Source organism: Podarcis muralis, chromosome 1, assembly GCF_964188315.1.
Source record: "Podarcis muralis chromosome 1, rPodMur119.hap1.1, whole genome shotgun sequence".
Classification (NCBI taxonomy): Eukaryota; Metazoa; Chordata; class Lepidosauria; order Squamata; family Lacertidae; genus Podarcis; species Podarcis muralis.
In genome coordinates, this window is record NC_135655.1 from 1,990,824 (window position 1) to 2,014,169 (window position 23,346).

At 48.7% G+C, this 23,346-nt stretch overlaps 1 protein-coding gene across 6 annotated transcripts in view; it reads left to right on the top strand.

Moving 5' to 3' along the window:
• Positions 1–22,722, top strand: part of FANCM (FA complementation group M) — a 50,876-nt gene extending 28,154 nt beyond the window's left edge. For 5 of the 6 annotated variants that reach the window (XM_077924528.1, XM_077924604.1, XM_077924554.1 and 2 more), the window contains 13 exons: positions 970–1,207; positions 2,207–2,361; positions 2,881–3,033; positions 9,254–11,231; positions 13,830–13,912; positions 14,015–14,083; positions 14,754–14,855; positions 15,683–15,839; positions 16,446–16,549; positions 18,222–18,659; positions 20,509–20,830; positions 21,873–22,164; positions 22,513–22,722. In XM_077924528.1, coding sequence (XP_077780654.1) covers positions 970–1,207; positions 2,207–2,361; positions 2,881–3,033; positions 9,254–11,231; positions 13,830–13,912; positions 14,015–14,083; positions 14,754–14,855; positions 15,683–15,839; positions 16,446–16,549; positions 18,222–18,659; positions 20,509–20,830; positions 21,873–22,164; positions 22,513–22,627 — 4,206 coding nt within the window. In that variant the 3' untranslated portion in view covers positions 22,628–22,722. Of the gene's footprint in view, positions 1–969; positions 1,208–2,206; positions 2,362–2,880; positions 3,034–9,253; positions 11,232–13,829; positions 13,913–14,014; positions 14,084–14,753; positions 14,856–15,682; positions 15,840–16,445; positions 16,550–18,221; positions 18,660–20,508; positions 20,831–21,872; positions 22,165–22,512 lie in introns of those variants that run through there. The other variant, XM_077924622.1, reaches the window with a different exon arrangement.
• The last annotated feature ends 624 nt before the right edge of the window (positions 22,723–23,346 follow it).

Here is a 23,346-nt window from a genome sequence, read left to right on the forward strand (position 1 = left end):
GCAAAGCTCTGGGCTTGCAGGCTCCCCTTTCCGCCTCTCTTCCTTCTGTTGGCCTTGGCAGGAGTAGACCTTCTGCCAATGATTCTTGTGTTACTGTTGCATGTGAACTAGGAATCCTGGTTTTAAACCTACAAGTGTTAGTTAAACAGTCCAGCAGCTGTGGGCTGTAGAAACGCGGCTTATTTTTGCTTTCTCTTTCCTGTCTCCACTGGTTTACTGGATCCGGGGTATGTCCTCCTGGTGAGTGGCAGGCTGAATTAGCTGGAAGAAATAATGAGAGCCTCCAGGGACGCCTTACAGAGGGGTTCCGAGGAAGTTACCAAATTACCTGATCTCATGGGTAGGCAAACTAAGGCCTGGGGGCTGGATCCGGCCCAATCACCTTCTAAATCCGGCCTGTGGACGGTCCAGGAATCAGCATGTTTTTACATGAGTAGAATGTGTCCTTTTATTTAAAATGCATCTCTGGGTTATTTGTGGGGCATAGGAATTCGTTCATTTTTATTATTTTTTTCAAAATATAGTCCAGCCCTCCACATGGTCTGAGGGACGGTGGACCAGCCCCCTGCTGAAAATGTTTGCTGACCCCTGGTCCAGAGTGCTGCTGGCCCAGAAAGGATTGGCACTTGACCCAAGTGTACAAAAGTCTGCAAGCCTAAGAAGATAAGAAGAGCTTTGCTGGATCAGGCCAGTGGCCCATCTAGTCGAGCATCCTGTTCTCACAGTGGCCAACCAGATGCCCATTATGGGAAACCCACCAGCAGCATTCGAGCTCAGGAGAATCACCGTCCCCTCCTGTGTTTTCAGCAACTTGTTTTCAAACTTGCTTTAGCTGCAGGTCTGTCGATCCTTACTTGGGAATCTGTCCTGCTGAATGCAGTGGGGTGTACTTTCAGGCAAACATGCATAGGATTGGAAATTGCACCCCCCCCCAACAAAAAACCACCAAAATTCTCCGTTGTTTTGCAGACATACAATCAAAGCCAGTTAAACAGAAGAAGCCTCCTCAAAGCTATTTCTGAAAACAAAGGGCTCCACTTATACCAGCACAGCCCACGGATGATTCCGGAAGGCATCGACCCGAAGATGCACAGGATGCCAATCATGCCTGCGGAGCGTGAGCCAAGCCCCTCCAAGCCCACCTCAAAAGGGAGGAGAGACCACACTCTTCTGCTGCAAAAGTGGCTTCCCTATCCCACTGGGGCAGGTAAGATGTGCATAACGTTTTTTCTCCTCCTCTTGGGGCGTTGCTGTTATTTAAAGGCTGCTTTTTAGGGCCATGCACTCACAAACTGGCATGCAGGAAAAGGGATGGCAAAATAGAGACAGCCGATTCAGTACACACCTTAAGGGTCAGCAGCTTAATGCAAGGAAGCTGCTCTGAGTCCCAACAAGCAGCACAAAAGAGAAACGTTTTCAAGGCCTCCTTGAGTGCTTCTACTCTAGTGATGAGGTATCAACCAATCAGAATGGAGTTCAGAGCTCTGGGCCCCCACTGAGGAAGCCCTGCACAAAGATCTCACTGGCACGTCCCCCAAGGCAGACCTTAACGGGATGGAGAGGGTCATAGGCATGGAAGTGGCCCTGCTCCACCAACTATATACGGATATGTGAGGGCTTTGGAAAAGCATTATTGCACCCTGGCTTAGTTGTTGGAGGGGTATCAGTAGCGACTAAATCCGGACCTGTTCCAGGTGAGAGGCACTTTTGCTGCTTTCCCATGTGTGTTGTCCAGCATCTAGATTAGAAGGAAACATAGACATACCACTTGTTTGAATGCAAGATTCCTCATTCACCTTCCTTCATAAGGGCATTCCATGTGCAGATGTGTCTCGCCAGATGTTTTATCGTCTGCCTCGTGCCACACGGTGCAACATCATCTCTCTCCTGCCCCATGCAATGGGGGTGTGTGGGTTTCCTAAAGTCTGTCTTATCCCTCTTGGCTTTCCTGCTTTCAGAACTGGTCTGCTTCTATCACAGGATTGTAGCGTTGGAAGGGACCCCAAGGGACATCTAGTCCCTGCAATGCCAGGAATCTTTTGCCCAATGTGGGGCTCAAATCCACAAAGGGAGGGCAATCTTGTGCTGAGCTCCAGGAGTTTAGAGGAATCTTCTGTTTGACAAGCTATGTGTCTGGTGCCTATTTGAGAGAATTTTCTTCTAAATATCGACCTTCTCTCCCTCCCTGCCTCCAAACACTTTCCAGATGCAAAGCAAACCCGTCCGTCCGAAGCTTGGTGCCTTACAGCTGAAGAATTTGAAAGATGGGATAGATTGTATAAAATCAAAGCTGGTGATGGAATAAGAAACCCAGTTGTGCCTCGAAGTCACTTTGAAACATTAGAAGACGAGGAGACGAGAGTAAGTTGGGGCCTGAATGCGCTTGTTGGGTGTTCTCCGGCCTGGAGCAGGAATTCCAAGCTCTGTCTTGCTGGATGCGCCTCAGCCAGGAGGAAAGTGGACTGATCCCTTGTCCAGCATAACAAAGGGCTGCTTTTGCCGTGAACTTCAGACACCAGCCAGGGGATGGCTGTAGCTCAAGTCTCAGAGGACTGGCTTTGCATTGTTCAATCCCCACATCTCCAGGCCTGGGAAAGTCTCCTGCCAGCAACCCTGGCCGTTGAATAGAAGACAACGTGTGTCACAGTCCATGCACAGTACTTGGGTGCTCTCTGTCTCTTAACTAACAAACTGGAGTGAAAAATAAAGAGTATTTTAAGAGAGAGTCGTCTTCTTGCAATAACTGTTCATGTTTTATTTATGCATCAAGCCCTGTAACTGGAATTACTATTTTTGTACAATCTGGATCATGAGATGCTTTGTATTTTGCCAGCCAGTACTTGGAATGAGCTCTGTGTTGCTCTCTGTTTTGAAACCCAGGACTCGCAAGCCAAGGAGGTCCATGTGCTGTCTCTGACAGAGTGGAGGCTGTGGCAGAACCGCCCTTTCCCTACCCACCTGGTGGACCACTCGGATCGCTGCCACCACTTCATTAGCATGATGGAGATGATCGAGCAGATGAGGCACGAAGAGGTTGGTAAGCTCACAGCCTCACCGAACAAACATTATCTCCCTATAAGAGTCATGTCAGACTTTATAGTTTGCATGAGACGGCGGCGTTGTGCCTTTGTTGAAGGAAGCTGAGCAGGCCGAGGGGCCAGGCTGTGCAATTTGTAGGAGTGGATTGTGGACTTGGGGGAGGGGGCAGTCTATGGTCAGCCATAAACCTCACTAGGTGGCTTTGGAAAAAGCACCTCTCAGCTGGAGCCTACCATGCAGAACATTTATAAGTTAATGGGCAGCAAAGCACTTTCAAAAAGACCTTTGCCAGTAAGCAAGCATCCTCAGATGCCTTTGCGTATGACCCTTTGCAGGCCCAAGCAGAGTTAAGAGAAAAGGCCCTGGGGTGCCTGCGGCCCCCATTCCTCTGGACTTACTCCAGTGAGCGTGGCTCTGGAAAAGGCATCCCTTTCTTCTCCAGGGCGCTCCCAGCGACCTATACCAGCTGGTGCAAGCACACTATCCTTCTGGCTTAACACAGCAAGACGTTAGAGACATTGTAGTTCTAAACTAGTAATTTATTTACAGAATATGTTGTTGTTGTTTAGTCGTTTAGTCGTGTCCGACTCTTTGTGACCCCCTGGACCAGAGCACGCCAGACACCCCTGTCTTCCACTGCCTCCCGCAGTTTGGTCAAACTCATTCTGGTAACCTCAAAAACACTATCCAACCATCTCTTCCTCTGTTGCCCCCTTCTCCTTGTGCCCTCCATCTTTCCCAACATCAGGGTCTTCTCCAGGGAGTCCTCTCTTCTCATGAGGTGGCCAAAGTACTGGAGCCTCAGCTTCACAGAATATGGATTTACAGAATATACAGACAAGCAATCATGGTTCTCTCTCTCAGCTCCGAGAGCGGAAGAATCCATAGCGTAAAATTGAAAGTACAGTTTTACAGTCTCACACCGGAAGAAAGATAAGCCTGTCTTCCCTTCTCACGCTCCTCACAGACAGGCGTGTGAATCACTCAAATCATACAATGCAGCTTCCGAGGTCTGATTTGCTAACGGGGTTGGGGCAGTGTCATGCTTCATGTATCTTAAGTGAGTTCATTGCATTCAGGTTTGAGGACCTGTCGATCTTACCAACTTAGTTTAACGTAAACACACTTTAGTTTGCTGTAAATTCTGAGCAAATACATGCATGAGATTCTAACTTGAAAAATTCTAGGTGTGAATTTTTTTGGCTTTTCTCTGTGTGCCTTTTATTCCAAGCACAAAAAAGCTATGGAGACAGTTGTGTCCTGCTGCAGAAAAGTGGGAAACTACCCTCTGTTTCATGCAGATGCACACATCAACACACAGATGAACCATAAAAGAAGCTTTTTATAAATGCCTTCCTGGCTTCATTGCTAAGGCAACGGAGGCTTGGCCAAACAGATTGGATTTTCCCCTAGCTAGAGTTTGCAGGTTCCACAGTGCTGCCTTCAGTGCTTTGAGAGCAGGCAGTGGGCTTATCTCCCATCACAGTGCTGTGGTGCTTAGCACTAAGGCTGGAGGTAAAAGATCCCTCATCGCCCTAAAGATCAGACTCGAGCCTTATCTCCCAGTCCGCTTGTAGATAAAGATGAGGCCTGGCAGGCTGGATCTGGCCTGCAGGCCATGGGTGGCCACCTCCTCTGTTAGAGAGAAGCCAGTTGCTCTGCTCTGGAATCCTGAGCTGTCCGCACAGCTGCTCCAGAAGAGCCCAGCAGATGACTTTCTGCTTAGTGAGAGTGTGCTTGCTGGGTGCAGCTCATTAGAAGGAACACAGCTTTTGCACAATACCCCTTTCAAGGCTTTTCTGCTGTGCTTTTGCTTTGGGAGCTGTAGCTTCAACAACAGGAGCCTCCATAGATGTTGACACCAATAAGAGATTTCAGATTTCAGAAACTAGCTGGTGCCAAATTTGGTGGCCAGGCTGCTCACCCGGGCAAGGTGGTCTGAGCACACAACTGTAATCCTGGCCCAACTGTGCTGGCTATCAGTTAGCTTCTGGGCCCAGTTCAAAACACTCGTTTTGACCTATAAAACCTCATGCAACTCCTCACCCCAATACTTCTTGGACTGCTTCCCCCCCATATGAACTGACCTGGACCCTTTGATCATCCTCTGAGGCCCTTCTTCCTATGCCTCTTCCATGAGAGGCCTGGAGGGTGGCAACACGAGAACAGGCCTTTGCAGTGGTGGCTCCCCATTTGAGGAACGCTCCCTCCAGGGAAGCTCGCCTGGTGCCATGATTACATATCTTTAGCCAATAGTTAAAAACATTTCTTTTCTGCCCAGCCTTTGATTTTAAATTATCCATGGCCTCCTTGAGTGGTTGAGATGTTTTAATCCTGCCTTTTAAGAATATGATTGTCTATTAGATTCTTATTTTGTTTTGTTTTATGCGGTTTTTAATGTTTTGTTTGTTTGTTTGTTTGTTGTAAGTCGCTTTGAGCTATTGTTGGAAGAAAAGTAACTAATAATAATAATAATTAAATGGTGAGTGGTTGAACTTTGAGGTTAGAAACTGAGATATGGAAGCTAGGAGCTAAAGGGCACCTTAAACCCCTAGGTTATGGATGGAACAACGGAACGTCTAGGTGTGTGTTTTTTATAACAAGAATGCAAAGCTGAAAATGAATGAATTGCAGCTAAAATGTTATGTTCATTTTTCACATGGTCTAGTCCTTCCCCTGCCCACCCCCCTAATATTCTTAAGAGGGTCTTTTTTCCAGTCTTCAGGGAGTAGCTGGAAGTGGGGAGGCAGAAAAAGGTCCTCCTTTCCTTCATTCTGCAGTTTTAATCTGAAATCTTAGGCTCAGTACTGCACTCAGAGCTCAGAAACTAATGAAATTCCCTGTTGCAAAACGCGCCTAGAACAATGGGAGTTTCGAACACCGTGTTTACTACCATGCAGAGCACAGTAAATTAAAAGGATTGCATTGTCGGTCTATTCTGTGGATTCTTTAATAAAAAGTGTGCCCTGGGTGGATTTCAACCCCCCTTTTGTAGGAAAGTGTGACAGACCCCTTTGCAGGCGCTTCTGCTTTAGCTAGGGATGCAAATGTGCTTCCAGTGAACAGGTGATGCCGTGTGTTGGCACACTTAGGCAGGTTTTAAGCAGCAAACTCACTTTGGGTTCAGGAGCTTGAGTCACGCGCAGTAACTATGCAGTTCTTGGCCTGCACTAACGTCAGAGTGTTATATTTAACACTTGTCGGTTTTTCTCTCCTACTTCAATTCACACTCCTACGCCAACAAAATGGCTCCAGGCTATAATTGCCCACATGTGCGACTCCTACTTATGGCTGCTGGGATTCCATGGGCGGGAAACTGCGGCTAGAGGCCTGCAGAGAATCCAGAGGAGGGAGTCAAGTCCCACACGTGCAGGAGCAGTGCAAATGCTCTGTTGTTGTTGCTGCAGCTTCAGCACTTGGGATCAAATGTCTGGAGGATGGGAATTGTCCATGTAAGACAGCCTCAGTCTGTGCTTGGATAATTTTGTTTATTTATGTCTGTTTTCCCTCTTGGGTATACTTCCAACAGTGTTGAAAATGCATCTCCTTTTCACAGCGGAAGCCCACAGAAGAACTTCCACTCAAGAGCACGGTTACAGTTGTGGAGAACTCTTGTGCCTCAAAAGGCAAGCGTCCTCTCCTCACTGTGGCCACCCAGATAAACCCAAAAGCACAATTTCAGCACAAGAGCTCTCTCCCCTCCTGTGGCTTCCAGCAACTGGCATTCAGGAGAGCATCGCTGCCTCCAACTGTGAAGGCAGAGCAGAGCTATCCTGGCCTAGAAGCCATGAATTCATCCTCCACCATGAATCTGTCTAATTCCCCTTTAAAGCCATCCAAGTTTGTGGCCACAGCTACATCTCATGGGAGTGAATTCCATAGTTTAACCATGCGTGGTGAAGTTCTTCCTTTCATATGTCCTGAATCGACCAATGCTCAGCTTTGCTGGTTGGCCCTAAATTGAGAAGGGGCAGGATGACTGCAAAGGTCATGCCAGGCATCTGAGTTAGCAAGGATCGTTGGAGGCCCCATGGGAGCCTGAGTGCGGTGAAGGTGAGCAAGTTAGCTTGAAGCATTGCTGTAGCCCCAGGCAGAAGCCCATTGGAAGTTGGAATGCTCCAGTCAGGTGGTCATACAGTTCAAGGCACACTTGAGCCATGCACATGAGTCTCCTGGCACACCTGCTGTCACCCCTGGGACTGTGGCAATGAGGGCAAGATCCCAGGAGTTGAGAGAACTTCTAGGGAGGAGTTTTTAGCACAGAACATTGACAAGAAAGGCGCAGGTTCGTGGGGGAGGTTGCGGAAGCTGTGCTTGGAGGAGGGATGGTTCTGCACAATTCTGTTTGCACGGTTTGCTTTTCAACCCACATCTGAAAAGCTAAGCTTGGTGTGCTGAGAGCTTCCACTAATACCCATGCACACACACACTCTGTTGCTAATCAGGTCCTGCACTACTTTGCCCTGGAGCATTAAAGGGTCATATGGGCATTTAAGAGGATAAAGCTGCACTCAGCAATCTGAAAGGCTTGCCAGCTTTCCCTGCTCGCCTCTCCAGCTTGTTACAGAAAACACATTGCCCCTAATGACAGCAGGGAAACTGATGTTCATTCCAAAATTATGCTGTGTCGGCTTCACCCTTCCTTCCTTCCTTCCTTCCTTCCTTCCTTCCTTCCTTCCTTCCTTCCTTCCTAGTGCCTTATGTTCCCTTTGGAGGCTTATTCTTCATGCGCTCCAGCCTCGGGGTTCTTTTGCACTGCAAGGAGTCACTTTACGGGAGCCCAAGAGTTGCCAGTATTGTTATTATGACTCCTCTACTTCCAAAGCCAGAGTTGCCTTGTGACTCTGCGGGTGGGATGTTTGTGAAATGAGCTATATGGATTCTCCCATTTATTGATGCCCTGCTCCCTGGGAGAGAGAGAGAACTGTTGTTTGTTTTTTTGCAGGCCAGAAGCCCATTTAATTGTTAGGCACCACATTTTCTGTCACCTTTCCAAGTTGTGAATATTGTTAATCTGGCAGGATTCTATAATTCTTAATGAAAGCTGTTGCGCTAATGCAATCGTATTGGCAAAGGAGCGGTTTTGTCCCATGACCTATTTTGCTGAGCAGCTGGTTTCAAATCTCAAGTTTTGTTAGTTCCTTCAAATGGTTTTTTGATGCTTTACTCTACTAAGCAAAGTGTCAAGGTGTGAGAGTGTCTTTGCTTCCCACCTGCGGTTTAGAACCTGCCTGGGGTCAAGTGTCCTTTTCCATAGGGAAGGAGAGCATTTATGTAAGACCTTGTGAGCCTGAAATGAGGACACACACTATGATCCTAGCTGCCAGACTTGGGTACCCCTGGAGGAGAGTTGCTTTATGTAACTTATGTATCAGGTCATTTTTAAATGTTATTTCTTTTTTTGTAGGCCAAATTTGCAGGTAAATGAACTAGCTGCATCGCTCTGTTTTGATTTAAATGACTCCATGATCCTGTGAACTTAGGGAAGGCTGCACCAATACACACAGGCATTGTTTTCCAGAATATAGTCAGTCCAGGATTTGGAAGCAGTAGAGGAAAACTGATGAAAAGTATTGTTAAAAGATAAAATAACCAAACATATAGAAGAACAAGCCTTCCTGAAACAGAACCAGCATGGCTTCTGCAACGTCAAGTCTTACATTATGAACATATTGGAGTTCTTTGAGAGTATCAACAAGCATAGCACACTTAGGAATTTCAAAAGGCCTTCGACAAAGTACCTCACCAAAGACTCCTGCTGAGTAAGCTTAGCAGTCATGGAAGAGGTCCTCTTGTGGACTGGGGATTGAGAATCAGTGAGTAGGAATAAAGGGACAGATCTGTGGATGGAGAGATGTAGAAAGTGGAGTCAGGGGCCGTATTGCTTCTGAATGCCAGTTGCTGGAGGTTGCACGAAGCGAGAGGGCTGCTCTCGTGCTCGAATCTTGTTTGCTGGTTTCCCACAGGCATCTGGGGAGAAGCCATTGTGAGAACAGGAAGCTGGGCTAGGTGGGCTGTTGGCCTGATCCAGCAGCCTCTTTTGATTTCCTCCTTGAGCCCTCAAGAGCAAATCTTGGTCTCCTGGTCCATTTCCCTTCTGCAAGACTGAAGCCGTGCCAGTCTAGTAAACACAGTTGATGGGAGGATAAGGAGTGCGATGAGCTTTGAGTCAAGCAGACATCTGAAATAGTGTCTCTTCTTTTTTTTCAACTAGGGAGAATGCCGCTATGAGCTGGATACCCGTCCTTATTTTCACTGGGAAGATGTTGAGGCATCGGAGGAGGCTCAGCGGGGCAAGAGGTGTCGTGATGCTGCAGCTGCTGAAAAGGCGCCTTTTTCTAGAAAACCCCGGCCAGAGGCTCCAAAAGCAGCAACACACCGCTCATCTTCCTCCATGGAGCTTGATGCAGAATGTGTATCTCTCTTTAAAGCAACGAGCTTCAAATCTGCAAATAGGCCTCAGGCACTGATGGTAGACTCTGAAAGTCATGCTACAGAGGGACTCAGCCCTGCAGATGGTTTTCCAGAGAGCACTTTGCCGTTGGTTGAAGATGCTGGATGTAAAAAAATGTCAGATAAGGATGAGGAAAACATGGAGGAATCTGCCAGCATAAGCACTGCCCAGAGAAGCATTGATGATTGTGAAAATGCAGCAGAAATTTTTTTCCAGCCTGTCTCAAAAGTGTGCGGCTCATGGAATGGACACAGTGCAGATTTAGGCCACGGCTGCTCTGCAGAAGAAAATTCTCCCCTTTCTTCCTTGTTTTATGCACCACCAGCAGCAGCAGTGGTGGATTCGTTTGCGCTTCCTGGTGCAAGTGCCGATGAGGATGCTTTTTGGGGAAAGTGCATCCCAGCAAATGCAGTAAGGCTTCTGTCACAGTCTCCCCCTTCTCTGAATGAATTACTTGATTCTGAAGAAGAGACAGAGGATGTAGCCCAGCACTTAAGCTCAGTGCAAAAATGTGTTTCCGGTGTGTTTGCAGGCAAACGTCCTTCAGGAGAAAAACTGACACCTTGCAAGCCACCTTCCATGTCACCTCGGACCATGTCTGAACTCACCGATGCTCAGGAAGAGTGTTCCTTGGATAACCTTTTGGAAAAAAGCTGCATTCCTGAAGCTTCCTTTAGCAAGATAAATGATTTTGATTGGGACGAAATATTTGAGTGTGACGATGAAGAGCAGATGGGCGTTCAGGGGAGAAGTCCACCAGCGGCAAATCATGATCCAGGAGCAAACCATTCAGGAAAGGAGGCGGCTTGCAGAAGTTATCAAGGATCCCAGAAGCTGGCTGAGAGGAATGCAAGCCCTACTGAAGTGCCTGGTTGTTTCTTTATAGGAGAGGATTTTGCAGAGAGTGGCCCTCATCCAGACACAAAAGGAGGGGAGCTTTCAGAGCCATCATTGCGGGGTAGTCAAGCCAGTATCCCGAGCAAGGAAGAGGAGACCTCTGAAGGGCAGCCCTCAGGGAAGGGGCTTCATGAGGTCAGCCAAGGAAACCCCATGAAGTCACTGACAATCCCAAGAGATGGAGGTTTGGAAGCATCTGTTGATCCTGTCCGTGCAGGCAAAGCAGAAGGCCACCGTCCTGGAGAGTTCTACAATGTTTCTCAGGAGTTGTTCTCTGTTAACTTTGATCTGGGTTTCCTGACTCAAGAATCGGAGGACGAGTGCTCAGAGCAAGTGGGCACCGTGAAAGATGGGGGAACTCACGCGGCAGTTAGCTGCTCCTCTAGCGCTGAAGTCGCGCTCTCAAACAGCAACATGTCAAGGAAGTCTCCACTGACCTGGGGTAATGAATGCTTTAATGGAGCCAAGTTTTCTACACCTTTACACCTACGAAATCGGGACTCTTGTCTTGCGGCAGTTGAAAGTGTTATCCCCTTGGTCTCTCCTTTGACACCAGCGAGAGGGAAACTGTGCCAGTCACCAAGTTCTGTGCACGCTGCATTTTCCACACCGACAGGTAGGCAGGTGAGCCACGCTGGCGTCCCCAGAAGAACCTTCACGAGCTCTTTCTCCGGGAATAGGCAGGAAAGCTCACAGGCGCCCGTTCCAAGGAGAGGGAATGCCAGCACAGTGAAAAGGGACTTGGCTAACTCCATTTTCAGCACAGAGGGGCTTGCACTGCGGGAAACCTCAAAGGTGGAAAACGGAAGCCTAAGTGGCCCTAACGTGCTTCCCATTGAAGGTAAGATTTTTTAAAAGTTAAAATAACATAAGGCATGATGCAGAGGACGTAGTCTGCCTACTGTCTTCAGAAGGCAGATGGGAACTGGATGCTCAGATCCTGCCTTTTAAGCAATGAAGGGATGTTCTCTCGGTTTATGGCAAGGCTAAGCATCAGGTTGCAGAAGGCAACATCCTAGAGTTGGAAAGGGCCTCATGGGGAATCAGCCCAACCCCCCTTACCCCCCCAGCTGATGCAGGAAACCCCCCACCCCCTGGATCCCCAATGTTGTTGTTGTTTAGTCGTTTAGTCGTGTCCGACTCTTCGTGACCCGTGGACCAGAGCACGCCAGGCACTCCTGTCTTCCACTGCCTCCCGCAGTTTGGTCAAACTCATGCAGGTAGCTTCGAGAACACTGTCCCACCATCTCATCCTCTGTCGTCCCCTTCTCCTTGTGCCCTCCATCTTTCCCAACATCTGGGTCTTTTCCAGGGAGTCTTCTCTTCTCATGAGGTGGCCAAAGTACTGGAGCCTCAGCTTCAGGATCTGTCCTTCCAGTGAGCACTCAGGGCTGATTTCCTTCAGAATGGAGAGGTTGGATCTTCTTGCAGTCCATGGGACTCTCAAGAGTCTCTTCCAGCACCATAATTCAAAAGCATCAATTCTTCGGCGATCAGCCTTCTTTATGGTCCAGCTCTCACTTCCATACATCACTACTGGGAAAACCATAGCTTTTACTATACGGACCTTTGTTGGCAAGGTGATGTCTCTGCTTTTTAAGATGCTGTCTAGGTTTGTCATTGCTTTTCTCCCAAGATGGATCCCCAATAGGTGAGGCCATCTTGCCTCTGCTTAAGGACCTCAAGTGGAAAGAGAGTCAGTCCGACATTCTCTCTTGAATGGTTTATGCTGTTGGGAATGTTTAAATCATTTTTCTTGCAATGCATTTAAAATATTCTTTAGCCTTCCTCTCCACACAAGAGGGTACCAAAGTGGGGTACAGTGGAATAACTTAAAAGCAACCCCCTCTCCCTCAGTTACAGATCATCAGTCAGATAAAAACAGGAACAGATAAAACCATGGCAGAGTCAGTAGCGACAGTAGGACCAAAATGCTGCTGTGGCATTGATGCCCCTAAAGGCCTGCTGAAATGGGTTCATTTATGCCCTGCCCTACTCGGCCCATCCTCAACGTCAGGGGAGATCCTGCCCCCCCCTTGCCTCCTCGTTTTCTCTTCTCCAATCTAAGCCTGCTTCCCTGCAGCCTCTCCTCCTAGCGAGGGGCCTCCCGGTCCCCCTCCATCTAGGTCACACTCCTTCATATGCAGTTTACTTTGTCAGTATCCTTTTTAAACGGTTAGAGGCAGCAGCTAGAACTCTTTTGGGAAGTGGAGACCAGTGGCTGTACCAACCTTTAAAGAAAGGGTTAAACTCTGAGAGGTTAGTGGCTAAAATAGCACACTTTTAGGTTCATTGAATAAGAGCGCAGGCAAGGCCACAGTTGTTTACTTGTTTGCTTTAAAAAAGGAAGATAACTTTATTAATTTGGGATAATATGTCTGAATAAACCTCAACTTTTTCTGTTCCTCATCCAGTAAGCTTTTTTCCAATCAGATGTAAGCAATTTCGCAGCAAGAGTGGTATTATATAAGATGCAATGTGATTTAGACAGAGCGATACTGCAATTTATTACAAAATCAATTTAAAAAATTGAAATGTAAATAAACTGTGGAGCTTGGAACTGGACACAGTAAGCCAGATGGGGTCCGGCCAAAGTAGAATAAAGCAGCACCGTTGCATCTGGAGGCTCTGCTTCTGTGAATGCAACGCCTTTGCTCACTCCTGCCCTGGCGGTTTCCCCACCGGAGGCCTGGGCTTCTGAATGGCAGTTGCTGTGAACCGTGGGAGGGGAGAGCCCGGCTGTGCTCAGGTGCCCCTCATTGGCGCCCAGTTGGCCACCGTGAAAACAGGGAGCTGGCTCAGAGGAGCTCCAAGCTGCATCTAGCTGCAGGATCAGCATAAGTTTCTATATCCTTAGCTTCCATCTTTTACGTTTTTACATTCTTAGCTTAAATGTAACAGTCCTACTCCTTCTTCATTCTGTGTAAAAGCATGTTGGGAGACTGCTGGATTCCTATTAAAAACCAACACAACCTTGAGGAATATGTGCAGGGAAGAGTTAGAAAATGGGGCGGGGAGGGGAGAAATGGAGTCAGCTGGAGATACCTTGTTCCAGAGGTGCCTCTCTGGCTACCTGTAGGAGGAGCAACAGCTCTCGTACGTGGGCTGACAACATGTCCAAGAACGGATAAGTGAAGTTGGTCTAGTGTTTCCCCTTCTCTTTCCCCTCATCCCTATCACTCGGTAGCGCTCTTAATTTCCAGCTCAGCAAGGCAGTGCAGCCGGCTGTTTTCCTCTGCTGGGAAATACTGTTTAAGTTGCCCCAACTAGACCCTGGACGGATGGGGAGTCACAGGCAGACAATAGCAACCTCCCAATTCAGAATTGCCTTATTTAAAGAAAAAAAGGGAGAAAGCATTTTCCTCTCGGACTTACAAATATATTGTATGGTGAAAAACACACACATTCTTACTGTTGTTACCCACATACTCCTTCGCAGTTGGGGCCGGCAGTGAAAGCGAGGAAGAAATTGTTTTTCTCAGAAAAAATAAGAAGAAAGTGAACGTTTTCACATCTCAAAACGTGAGTCAGCTCAGTTAAAATTAAAGGCCACCAAGCTCCAAACTGAACTCCTCTCTGTGCGGTTTCTAAATGTGTTTTGACGTCTTCCTTCCTTCTCCCAAGATTGATGATGACTGTGATTTGGAATCGCCAGTATGTGCTGCCAAGAAACGGAGACGTCCGCTCGTCACAGTGAGTAGATACCCCAGACAGGGCAGGAAAAACACATAAAAAACATTTTGCTTCAGTTGTCTTAAACATCCATCTTTATTGTTAGGAAATGGTTATTACCATTTTTTTCTAAAATGGCTTTAACCTGCAACAGGACAGGAGCTGATTAGTTTTGAGATATCTAGCAGAAATAAAGTTGGGTTTTTTTAATAGTCAATTCATTTATAGACTACGTTTCCCACAATGACACCTGTGCTCAAAGCAGTTCTTGTAAAATGTGGTAACGTTTATTCTTCAGATGGAGAGATATTTGGGCAGCATTTTCTCAGTCGAACATACTCAGAAAACCAGTAGGCTGCCTTACCCTGAGTCGTCCTCTTGGCCACCTGCCCAAATGCTGCCCCTCCAGGGGTTCTGGGTCTCCACGAGAAATGGCTGAACAGGCCACCCCCTCCCTCTCCTCCACTCTTCCTCCAGAATTCTTTAACCACCCCTTAAGTGTAATTTCACCATCAACATTAATCATAAGGAATATGAAACAGGCTGCCTATAGCATCCCAGGTTTGAAGCCAAAGGCTGCAAGTTAAGCCAGACCCATAAAGTCCCTGCCAGGGTAGCACTGAGCAGCAGTTAAGGTCAGAGGAATCTGGCTCTGATGCCACTGTTGACCAGTGTCTGTGCTCCGTTTCAGTCAGATTTGTCTAGCGACGCAAGCCCAGGTTGCCCTGAGAAGAGCTGGAGCAAGAAGCCAGGTGTGAAGAGGCGGAAAAGGGGAGACGCTGCTGCCAGGAAGGTGCGCATATGACACACAGCGATGCTTCTTTGTTTCTGGTGGGTGTGAGGCTTCGGGTACTGTGCTTTTCGTTTCCCCCTCTGGAACCTTAGACAGGAAGGAAATACGGGGCAGTGCGCGTGAGAAGAACATGCTTGGAAACAGAGCCTCCTCTGTTAGGCCAAATTTCAATTTTGGAGCAGGGCCATGCAGCTCAGCTGAGCAGGACGACACACACTTGGTGTGTCATTCAGCCCCTCCCATCCCCAGTTAAAGAAGAGGATCTGGTTTCAGGTAAGGAGGAGAGGCCTCTCTCTGCCTGAGAAGTCATTCTAAAACTGGAAGCTGCCTTATACGGGGCTTTGATCCATCTAGCTCAATATTGTCCACAGACTGGCAGCAGTGGCTCTCCGGGGTTTTAGGCTGGAGTCATTCCCAGGCCTACTTGCAGATGCTGTCAGGGATTGAATCCCAAATGCAGGAAACTGTAATACCAAACCAAGGAGTTTTTTTTGGGGGGTACTTTTGGCCTTGTGTTTTGTAGTCGAGGATGGACAGTTTCTGCACTTAGAGGCTTTGGCCCCCGGCAAGGGGTGCTTCTTTCCATGTGAGGCTGTGGCCTCAGATCACTTGATCTGCACGGCTGGTGGTGGTGGGGCTTCGTGGGCTGGCTGCCAACATGGGATCGTGTCCTTGCCCGTGGCCAGTTCCTAAAAGAAGCCCAGTTCTGATCCGCCATGGGGTGGGGGTTGGCCAGTCCACGGCCACCTGGCACGGCTGGTTCTAAAGCAGAGTCTGCGAAATGGGATGGTGCTGGGCAGGAACTCTCTTGCTTTTGCTTCGTGTAGAACGCAGCCAAATACTTCCTGGACCAAGAGGCGGAACTTTCTGAGGAAGGAGCCATGGAGGTTTCATCCGACGAGAGCGTCGGCTCGGAAAATGTGCAGAGTTCTTCCCTCATCGAGTTTTTAAATGATGAGACACAGATAATGCAAGATCTCAATGGTAAGTGAAGGAAAACCCTGCTCTTTTCCTATTAGCTGGCACTTCCTTTGGTCCAATTGTCCTTTCCCACTGGCACCAGTCCTTCCAGTAGCTTTCCTACAAGGCCGTGATTGCAGTCAGCATGTGGGGTTTTGGAAATCAGGTAGCAGCAGTAAATCAGGACTGCATTGCTTAACCCTTCGGTCCATGCTGCAGTATCATCAACCAAGTGGGAAGGTGAGGCACAAACTGCAGGAGAGCTTGAATAGCCAGCACTTGGACCGAGGCCTGGAAATGGATAGAGAATGAATGGCATGTTGAGATGGATGCTTGGAGGCCACTGAACTGCTTCTGTGTGGCAGCAATTGCCACATGTGGAACCTGTCCCGTCCCCCCCGTCCCCCGTTGTGGGAAGTTTCTCTGCTACTAACAGGCCCCTGATTGGTGCAGAGTCTGTTTATGTAGTGGGAATTGTAACAGGATCCGCAAAACAAGCTGCCCTGCACAACACAACTTTCCCCCACCCTACAGAGACTCTTTCCGCCTGCGAAGCCTGCCCAAACGGGTGCTGACTGCGGCTTCAGTTCCTCTTCTGCCTGACTGCTGCTCTTTTTTCTCTCTGCTCAGAATCTGAGATGCATGCAGTCTACTTGAAATCTGTACGAAGCCCAGCTGTTGGCAACAGGTATAAGATGCAGAAAGGATGCAACTCGGTGGCTGTTTTCTCACAGGTAGGAAGGCAGACAGGGAGGGTTGTGTCCAAAGCACAAACTGGGGGTGGTCTTGATCCACAAATGCTGCTTGTTGGTTTCTCACAGCCTTATCGGAGCGAATGGTCGTTTTTCACGAGTGTCGTCTTAAAGGACAAGGCCGAAAGGATTGTTTCAAGGTGGGCTGACTTCTTAGCAAGGCAGAACCTGCTGCCTCAACCGTCGGGATTTGTTTAATACCACCCTTTGATAAAAATTCATGCGGTTCACATGAATCAAAATATTAAAACAATGTAAAATACAAATATCACAAATCAGAGCTATTGTAAGGCACAAGAAAGAAAAGGCAGCATGATTGGGGAGCAGGATTCCAATTCCACCTGAATGATCTGGGAAAAGTCTGCGTCAGGCAGACTTCTCTGGGGAATGTGGGCCCTAGTTGGGATGCTGACCTTGAGAAGTCCCTCCTCCCTCATAGCCATGAGCAGAATGACCTTGGCCTTCCTTTCGGCACTGGGGAGTCAAGCACGTTTGGCCTCAAAGGACAGTGATGCCACCATGAATTGGGCTCGGGAAAAGACTGGTAGCCAGTGAAGGGCCTTTAACTAGGCCAAGTTGCTGTGAACAAATCTTGCCACTATTAAAAGTCTACTAGCTGCAGCTTCCAGGGCAGCTCCACATTGCCAAAAGGTCCCCAGAACATGGCTGCCCTTGGCCAGCCTGCCCCTCTCTCGGTGAAGCCACAGTTCATGTGCCAGCATCGGCTGGGAGAGGGAACTCCCCTTGTGCCACTGAGAACTCTTGGGAGTCCAGGGACAAGACTGGATCCTCCCTCCAAACCAAAAAAACAGATCCTTCAGGGGAGCACAAGCGCATCTAGAACACATTGACCTTCTCCCTAAACCCAGGCAGCCTCCAGGCATAGAACTACTGCTTTCTAACACTTCTTCAGCCTTTGATGTGAGTCCAGGCAGCAGTTCAGGGAGAGATGTGAACAGTCCAGGAACTGGGGTGGAGGGGTGTTTTTGCAGTGTGCAGGGGCCTGGGAAAACCTGGCTCAGGTGTTAAAATGAAAGAGCTTGGTTCCTCAGCACATCGATGCCACTTTGTCCCAGGTTCTTACTGTATTTAACATATAAATTATAAAATGTACCACAAAACTTATCACTCATACAATCTTTTTGGACTTCCATCAGCACCTCTGATGATCCACCGTTTTAACCACTTATGCATTTCTTAACTTTATATTGCCTTTACATCTCTTAACAAATCATCCTCCCCCTTGTCCATTTTTACAATAATACTCCTCACAAAACTTCTTACAACCCTACAAACGTCATCTGTTCTGGTTCTTACTGTATTTTACAATAGAAAGGGCGGGGTAGACGTGCCAAAATAAACTGGCTCATGCAAATTAAGGCATTTGCCTTCTGGATTTCTGCCATATTCCATTCATACCTGTAAACCTGAGAACAAAGTGACACATCAACGTCATTTTGTCATTAGAAACTGTGCCAGCCTCATGCGCTGAAAACTCCAGACTTGACTGGAAAGGGCACCTGCAATTTCATCTGCTGGAGCTGGCCAGGCCTGCAGTCACAGGCCACGTGAGGCTCAAGACGTTCTGTGGCCCTGCCTTGGGGATACGCAAATCATGGCGTGGGTTCTCCTCGGCGGTTTCATTTCCTTCCAGGTTCCAGAGCAGGACGAAAGCTATTTGGCGGACAGTTTCTGTGTGGAGGAGGTGGAGGACCCCCAAAGCTGCTCCAGTGAAGATGAGGAAGTTTGTGTTGACTTCAACCTGCTGCAGGAGAGCTTTGGGCAGGGGAGAAAGCAGTATTGCACCCGACGCAGGAGGAAGCTGAAAGAGGCTGCTCCCCCGCCGCTCAAGAAACGCTCCCGGATCCAGATTCTCAGCAGCTCTAGTGAAGATGAAGGAGGGGTCAGAAGGGAACCACCTCCCCTCGCGAAAGCGGACCAGGCCTCGCATGCGTCCTCATCGCTGGCTTTAGACTGCAGAACATCTGCTCCAAAGGCTGAGATCCGTCCGCCCCGAGAGAGCAGGACCCAAGGGCTCGTGGGACTGAAATCTTCCTTGTCGGAAGAACTGGACTTCCAGGCAACGTCAAAGGTATGGGCTGTGTTCAAGCTGTTCCTTCCTTGGCTGGGTTATCTGTGGCCAGGGTTAGAATAACAGGCCAAAGCCCTGAAAGCGATCTGGTCAAAGCTCTCGCCAGGAGGCAAGATATCCCACAGCGCCAGGGATGCTTCTTCAGGCTTTCCTTGAGAACCTTCCGCAAAAGGTGCCACCCGCCCCCTTGGTTGCCTCCTCCACTGTGAAAATGTAGTAATAAAATAATAATAATAAATTTTATTATTTATACCCCTCCCTCCTCAGCCAAGACCGGGCTCAGGGTGGCTAACACCAAGTATAAAAACAATTGATTAAAATACAACTTAACATTAAAATATGACATTAAAATGCAGCCTCATTTCTGCGCACTTTTGGCTGGCAGCACCCCGGTTCCCCTTGGTCATGCTCAGAGGCCTTTTATAGCCTTTTTGCCTAACGGCCTTCAGACCAGAGATGTTGGGGGTTGCACAAATCACCTTCTGCATGCAAATTGAATAAATGCGCATGAGCTATTTTTGCAATTGCATTTACGTTTTATCATGCGCCTAGAGGACTACAGAGGACTTGAGGTCAATGAAAGATTGGTGGGGAGGGCACCACCTCCTTGTCCCCAGAAGGTGTCCCCTGTTGGAATAATTTGCAGGTGACTCCTGTGTGTGTGTGCAATTGTTCTACTATGAGGCTAGAAGCATGTCTAAACAAAAGTGGGATTTAGGTTCTGTACCACTTGCCCACCTAGCCGTTCGAAAACACATCAAAAAGTGCAAGTAGATAAATAGGTACCGCTCCAGCGGAAAGGTAAACAGCGTTTCCGTGCGCTGCTCTGGTTCGCCAGAAGCGGCTTAGTCATGCTGGCCACATGACCTGGAAGCTGTATGCAGACAAATGCCATCTCCCTCAGCTTATAGAGATGAGCGCCGCAACCCGAGTCGTCCACTACTGGACCTAATGGTCAGGGCTACCTTTACCTTTACCACTTGTCAAATACTGCCATTTTCTATGCAATTTTTGGACTGTCAGGCAAACTACCAGCCCTTACTTATATTTCCCTGTTGTTTTTCCTGGTGGTCTATTTTAGGGCCCTAAACAGGTCATTGATGCGCTGATAGTGCCTTAGTGGTCTCTTTATACTGAGCCATCCACACATCATTTCACTTTAGGAGCTTTTCTGTGATGCTTCCTCAGCGCCACCTGCAGGGACACTCATGCACTGCAGTGCAACAAAAGCCACACACAACCTGGAACTTTTGAGGTACAGGATTTCTGCAGGACGTAACAAGGCGTGCCCTGGTTGCAAATGAAGCAGCATGACTGCCCCTCAAAACCTTCACAGGCGCAAGCAGTGTTGAAAGCGGGATTGTGTGTAACTGCCCCAATAGCTTCCTGAGAACAAATCATCATTAATGCTCGATGAAAAGGATGTCTGGAAGGGGCCCTCAGATGGTAGAATCATAGAAGTGTAGAGTCCAAGGGTCATCCAGTCCAACCCCTGTGATGCAGGAGTCACAGCTGAAGAACGCCTGACAAATGGTCAACATCCAACCTCTGCCTAAATGAACGTTCCATTCTCCACCTCCCTGTTTTTAGCTGCTATGGGGAAAAGGCTGGGTATAAATAAATACATAATCATAGTAGCAGTAGTAAACCTACCCCTTCCAAGAGAGTCTGGAAGCTCTTTGGAGGCAGGGACTGTGGTCTTGTGTCACCTGGGAAGCCCTGCAATGCTCTGGGGTGCATTGGTAACGCACTATGAAGGGTGATGATAACAAAAGCTCAGCCTTCGCTTTCTTCCTGCTCTGGCTGCTTTGAGGATGATGAGTGATGATTTCTCTTGCGATGTTTTCAGCCAGAAAGCTCTTTGGGACACCTTGCGGCGCTCTGCTCCCGGAAGAACCCGCCGCTGCCTCTCTGCGTTCTGGTTGACAGCCGTGAGATCTCCTCTGGGCCGGACGTCATTTCCACCCTGAAAGCTGTTCACGGAGTCAAGGTCCACGTTTGCTCACTGGGCAGCTGCGATTACGTGGTCAGCAGCCGGCTGGCCGTGGAGAGGAGATGCCAGGCGGAGCTGCTGAACCCGGCACACAGGAGCAAAGTGGTCCAGCGAGTGCAGCAGCTGAAGAGCAAGTTTGACAGGATCTGTGTGATCGTGGAGGAGAGAGTCAAAGCAGGTGGGTCTCCTGGCTTTGGCGGGTTTTCTCCTTGGGCATTAAAAATTTCAGCTTCTAGCTCTGCTGGTTGTGCGGTTTAGCGTTAAACAGAAAATGCAGCAGCTACAGCACTGCAAATGTGGGTGAACAGAGATGGCCATTTAGGTGGTAGAAATGTAACATGGTGCACATGGGACCTTTTGGGGAAGCTAGTAAACTGTTTTCCCACCAAGTGCTGAGTAGAATCTATCCCAGCTGCTTCTGATCATGCACTGAAAGACAATAAGGTTCTTCACTCCACTTTGAAGAATGAAGAGGCAACTAGGAACTGCACCTTTTTCAGTAGTGCAGGAACATTGATCAGGAACTTGTATCTGCCTACTCAGTTTCCACTCAGCCAGTGTGGTGTAGTGGTGAAGAGCGGTAGACTTGTAATCTGGTGAACCGGGTTCGCGTCTCCGCTTCTCCACCTGCAGCTGCTGGGTGCCCTTGGGCCAGTCACACTTCTCTGAAGTCTCTCAGCCCCACTCACCTCACAGAGTGTTTGTTGTGGGGGAGGAAGGGAAAGGAGAATGTTAGCCGCTTTGAGACTCCTTAGGGTAGTGATAAAGCGGGATATCAAATCCAAATTCTTCTTCTTCTTCTCTTTCTGGGTGAAAGAGAAGAGAAAGACGGGTCCTGATTTTAAGGGTCTTCCTCTGCCCCCCTGGGCTGTGAAATGCTGTAACAGCTGACAACTTGCAGCAGCTGCTAAGGAGCTGAGAACACAACTGGCCCTTCTGCTAGAGACGGGATGGAGAGCCTGTCTGTGCTCACCGCTCCAGGCTTTGCTGGACTTCCCACAGCCCCAGGTCAACATCAGGGGTGAGGTTGAGGGAGCCCGAGAACACCCAGAGCGCCACAACGTCCCCACATCTCTGTGCTTAGCACGTTGAAGCTGATCTCTTGCCACTTTGGGCATCAGGGAATGAAAAGCCACCGATAGCGAGAAATCTGGAAGCCTCTCCCAGGTTGGCAGCACAGGAGAAATGCCAGCCCAAACTCTCGTTCTGTAAACTTTCAGGAGAAGCACGGAGAGTGTTCCACAGAAGCAGGCACTACGACAGCCTCCTGTTGGCCTTCGTCCAGGCAGGAATCCGGGTGCTCTTCAGCTCCTGCCAAGAGGAGACGGCTGACTTGCTGAAGGAGCTGGCTTCGCTGGAGCAGCGGAAGAACGCGGCCATCCAAGTGCCCACCGAGGTGCCGGGGCACAGGCAAGATGCCCTCCGCTTCTACCTGAGCATTCCCTGCGTCAGCTACCCAGAGGCCTTGGCTTTGTGCCACTGCTTTGGCTCGGTGAAGGAGGCAGCCAACAGGTAGGGCTTGGGCAGGGCCTCTTCCTGTTTCCCAAACCTGATGGGCTGCATGCTCCCTCCTCAACTTGTGATGGCTGATATCTGTTCAGGGACTCTGATCTCAGCAGCCCCTGCCACATTCTTTGGTAGCAAATTCCTCAATGCAACTTGGTGTTGTGTGAAACCAAAGCCATCCACTGCTCTGTCCTGAGCAGGCTGCCGGTCACTTGGCTCTTCCTTCTCCCTTCAGGCACACTGGAAGAAGCATCCTGCGGCTCAAACGCGCGCAGTGTTTCTCCTGCTTGCTGCAGCAACTGCCTGTTGGCTTGCGATGGAGCTCAGACTTCCTTTCTTCTTGCTCTTTTCCAGTTCCCCGGGCGAGATGGCAGCCCGCACCCGGATGAGCCAGCAGAAGGCAGAGAAGGTCTACCATTACATGCACTACGCCTTTGACGCTCAGATGCTGCCTGAGAAGATCACGTGACCAACTGCAAATCACGAAGGGCACCCCTTTTTAAAAGACGCACTTTATTGTTACATCTCCTAGTTGTAAGATATGTAAATAAACTTCCGAACTCAGTGAGTTTCAGGCCACCATTTTCCTCTGGAGAAACCAGGCAACTGCAAATGCAGCCTTACCACAGGGGGTTATTCTGAAATGGGTAGAGTTTATGCATCTGTTGAAAAAAACGCCCTTCTCCATCTCAAGAACAGGGTGTTGCTTGAGTTCTTCTTCCTACTTCCTTACAAAGCCAGAAGGGCTTTGCTCTCCCTTCCCTGGAGAAAGTTTTAAGAGTAAAGCTTTGTGCTTTCTACATAACAGCTAAAAATGAACTTTCTTAAACCAGCTCAGGGAGTGGGGAGCCTGAGACCATCCACTTGGGTGAGGCTGAGGGAAGTTGAAGTCCATCAACATGTGGAGGGCTGTGCGTTCATCACTGATCAAGCTAGACACTTGTAGGGATTTGGGAGGAGGGCTGGAAAAAAGGGGTTACAAGAATTCGCTAAGTGTATGGACTGTCCAGTGTCTGCCTTTGTCGGAAATCTATCCTATGCAAAAAAAGTGGTCTCTTTGCTCGATCATGGTATACGGCAGGTGGGGAAAACCTTTGCCCTCTGCCACCTGGTGAATTACATCAGCCCCAGAGGTTAGGGGCTAGGGATTGTGGGAGCTGTAATTCAGCACCATCTGGAGGGCTCAAA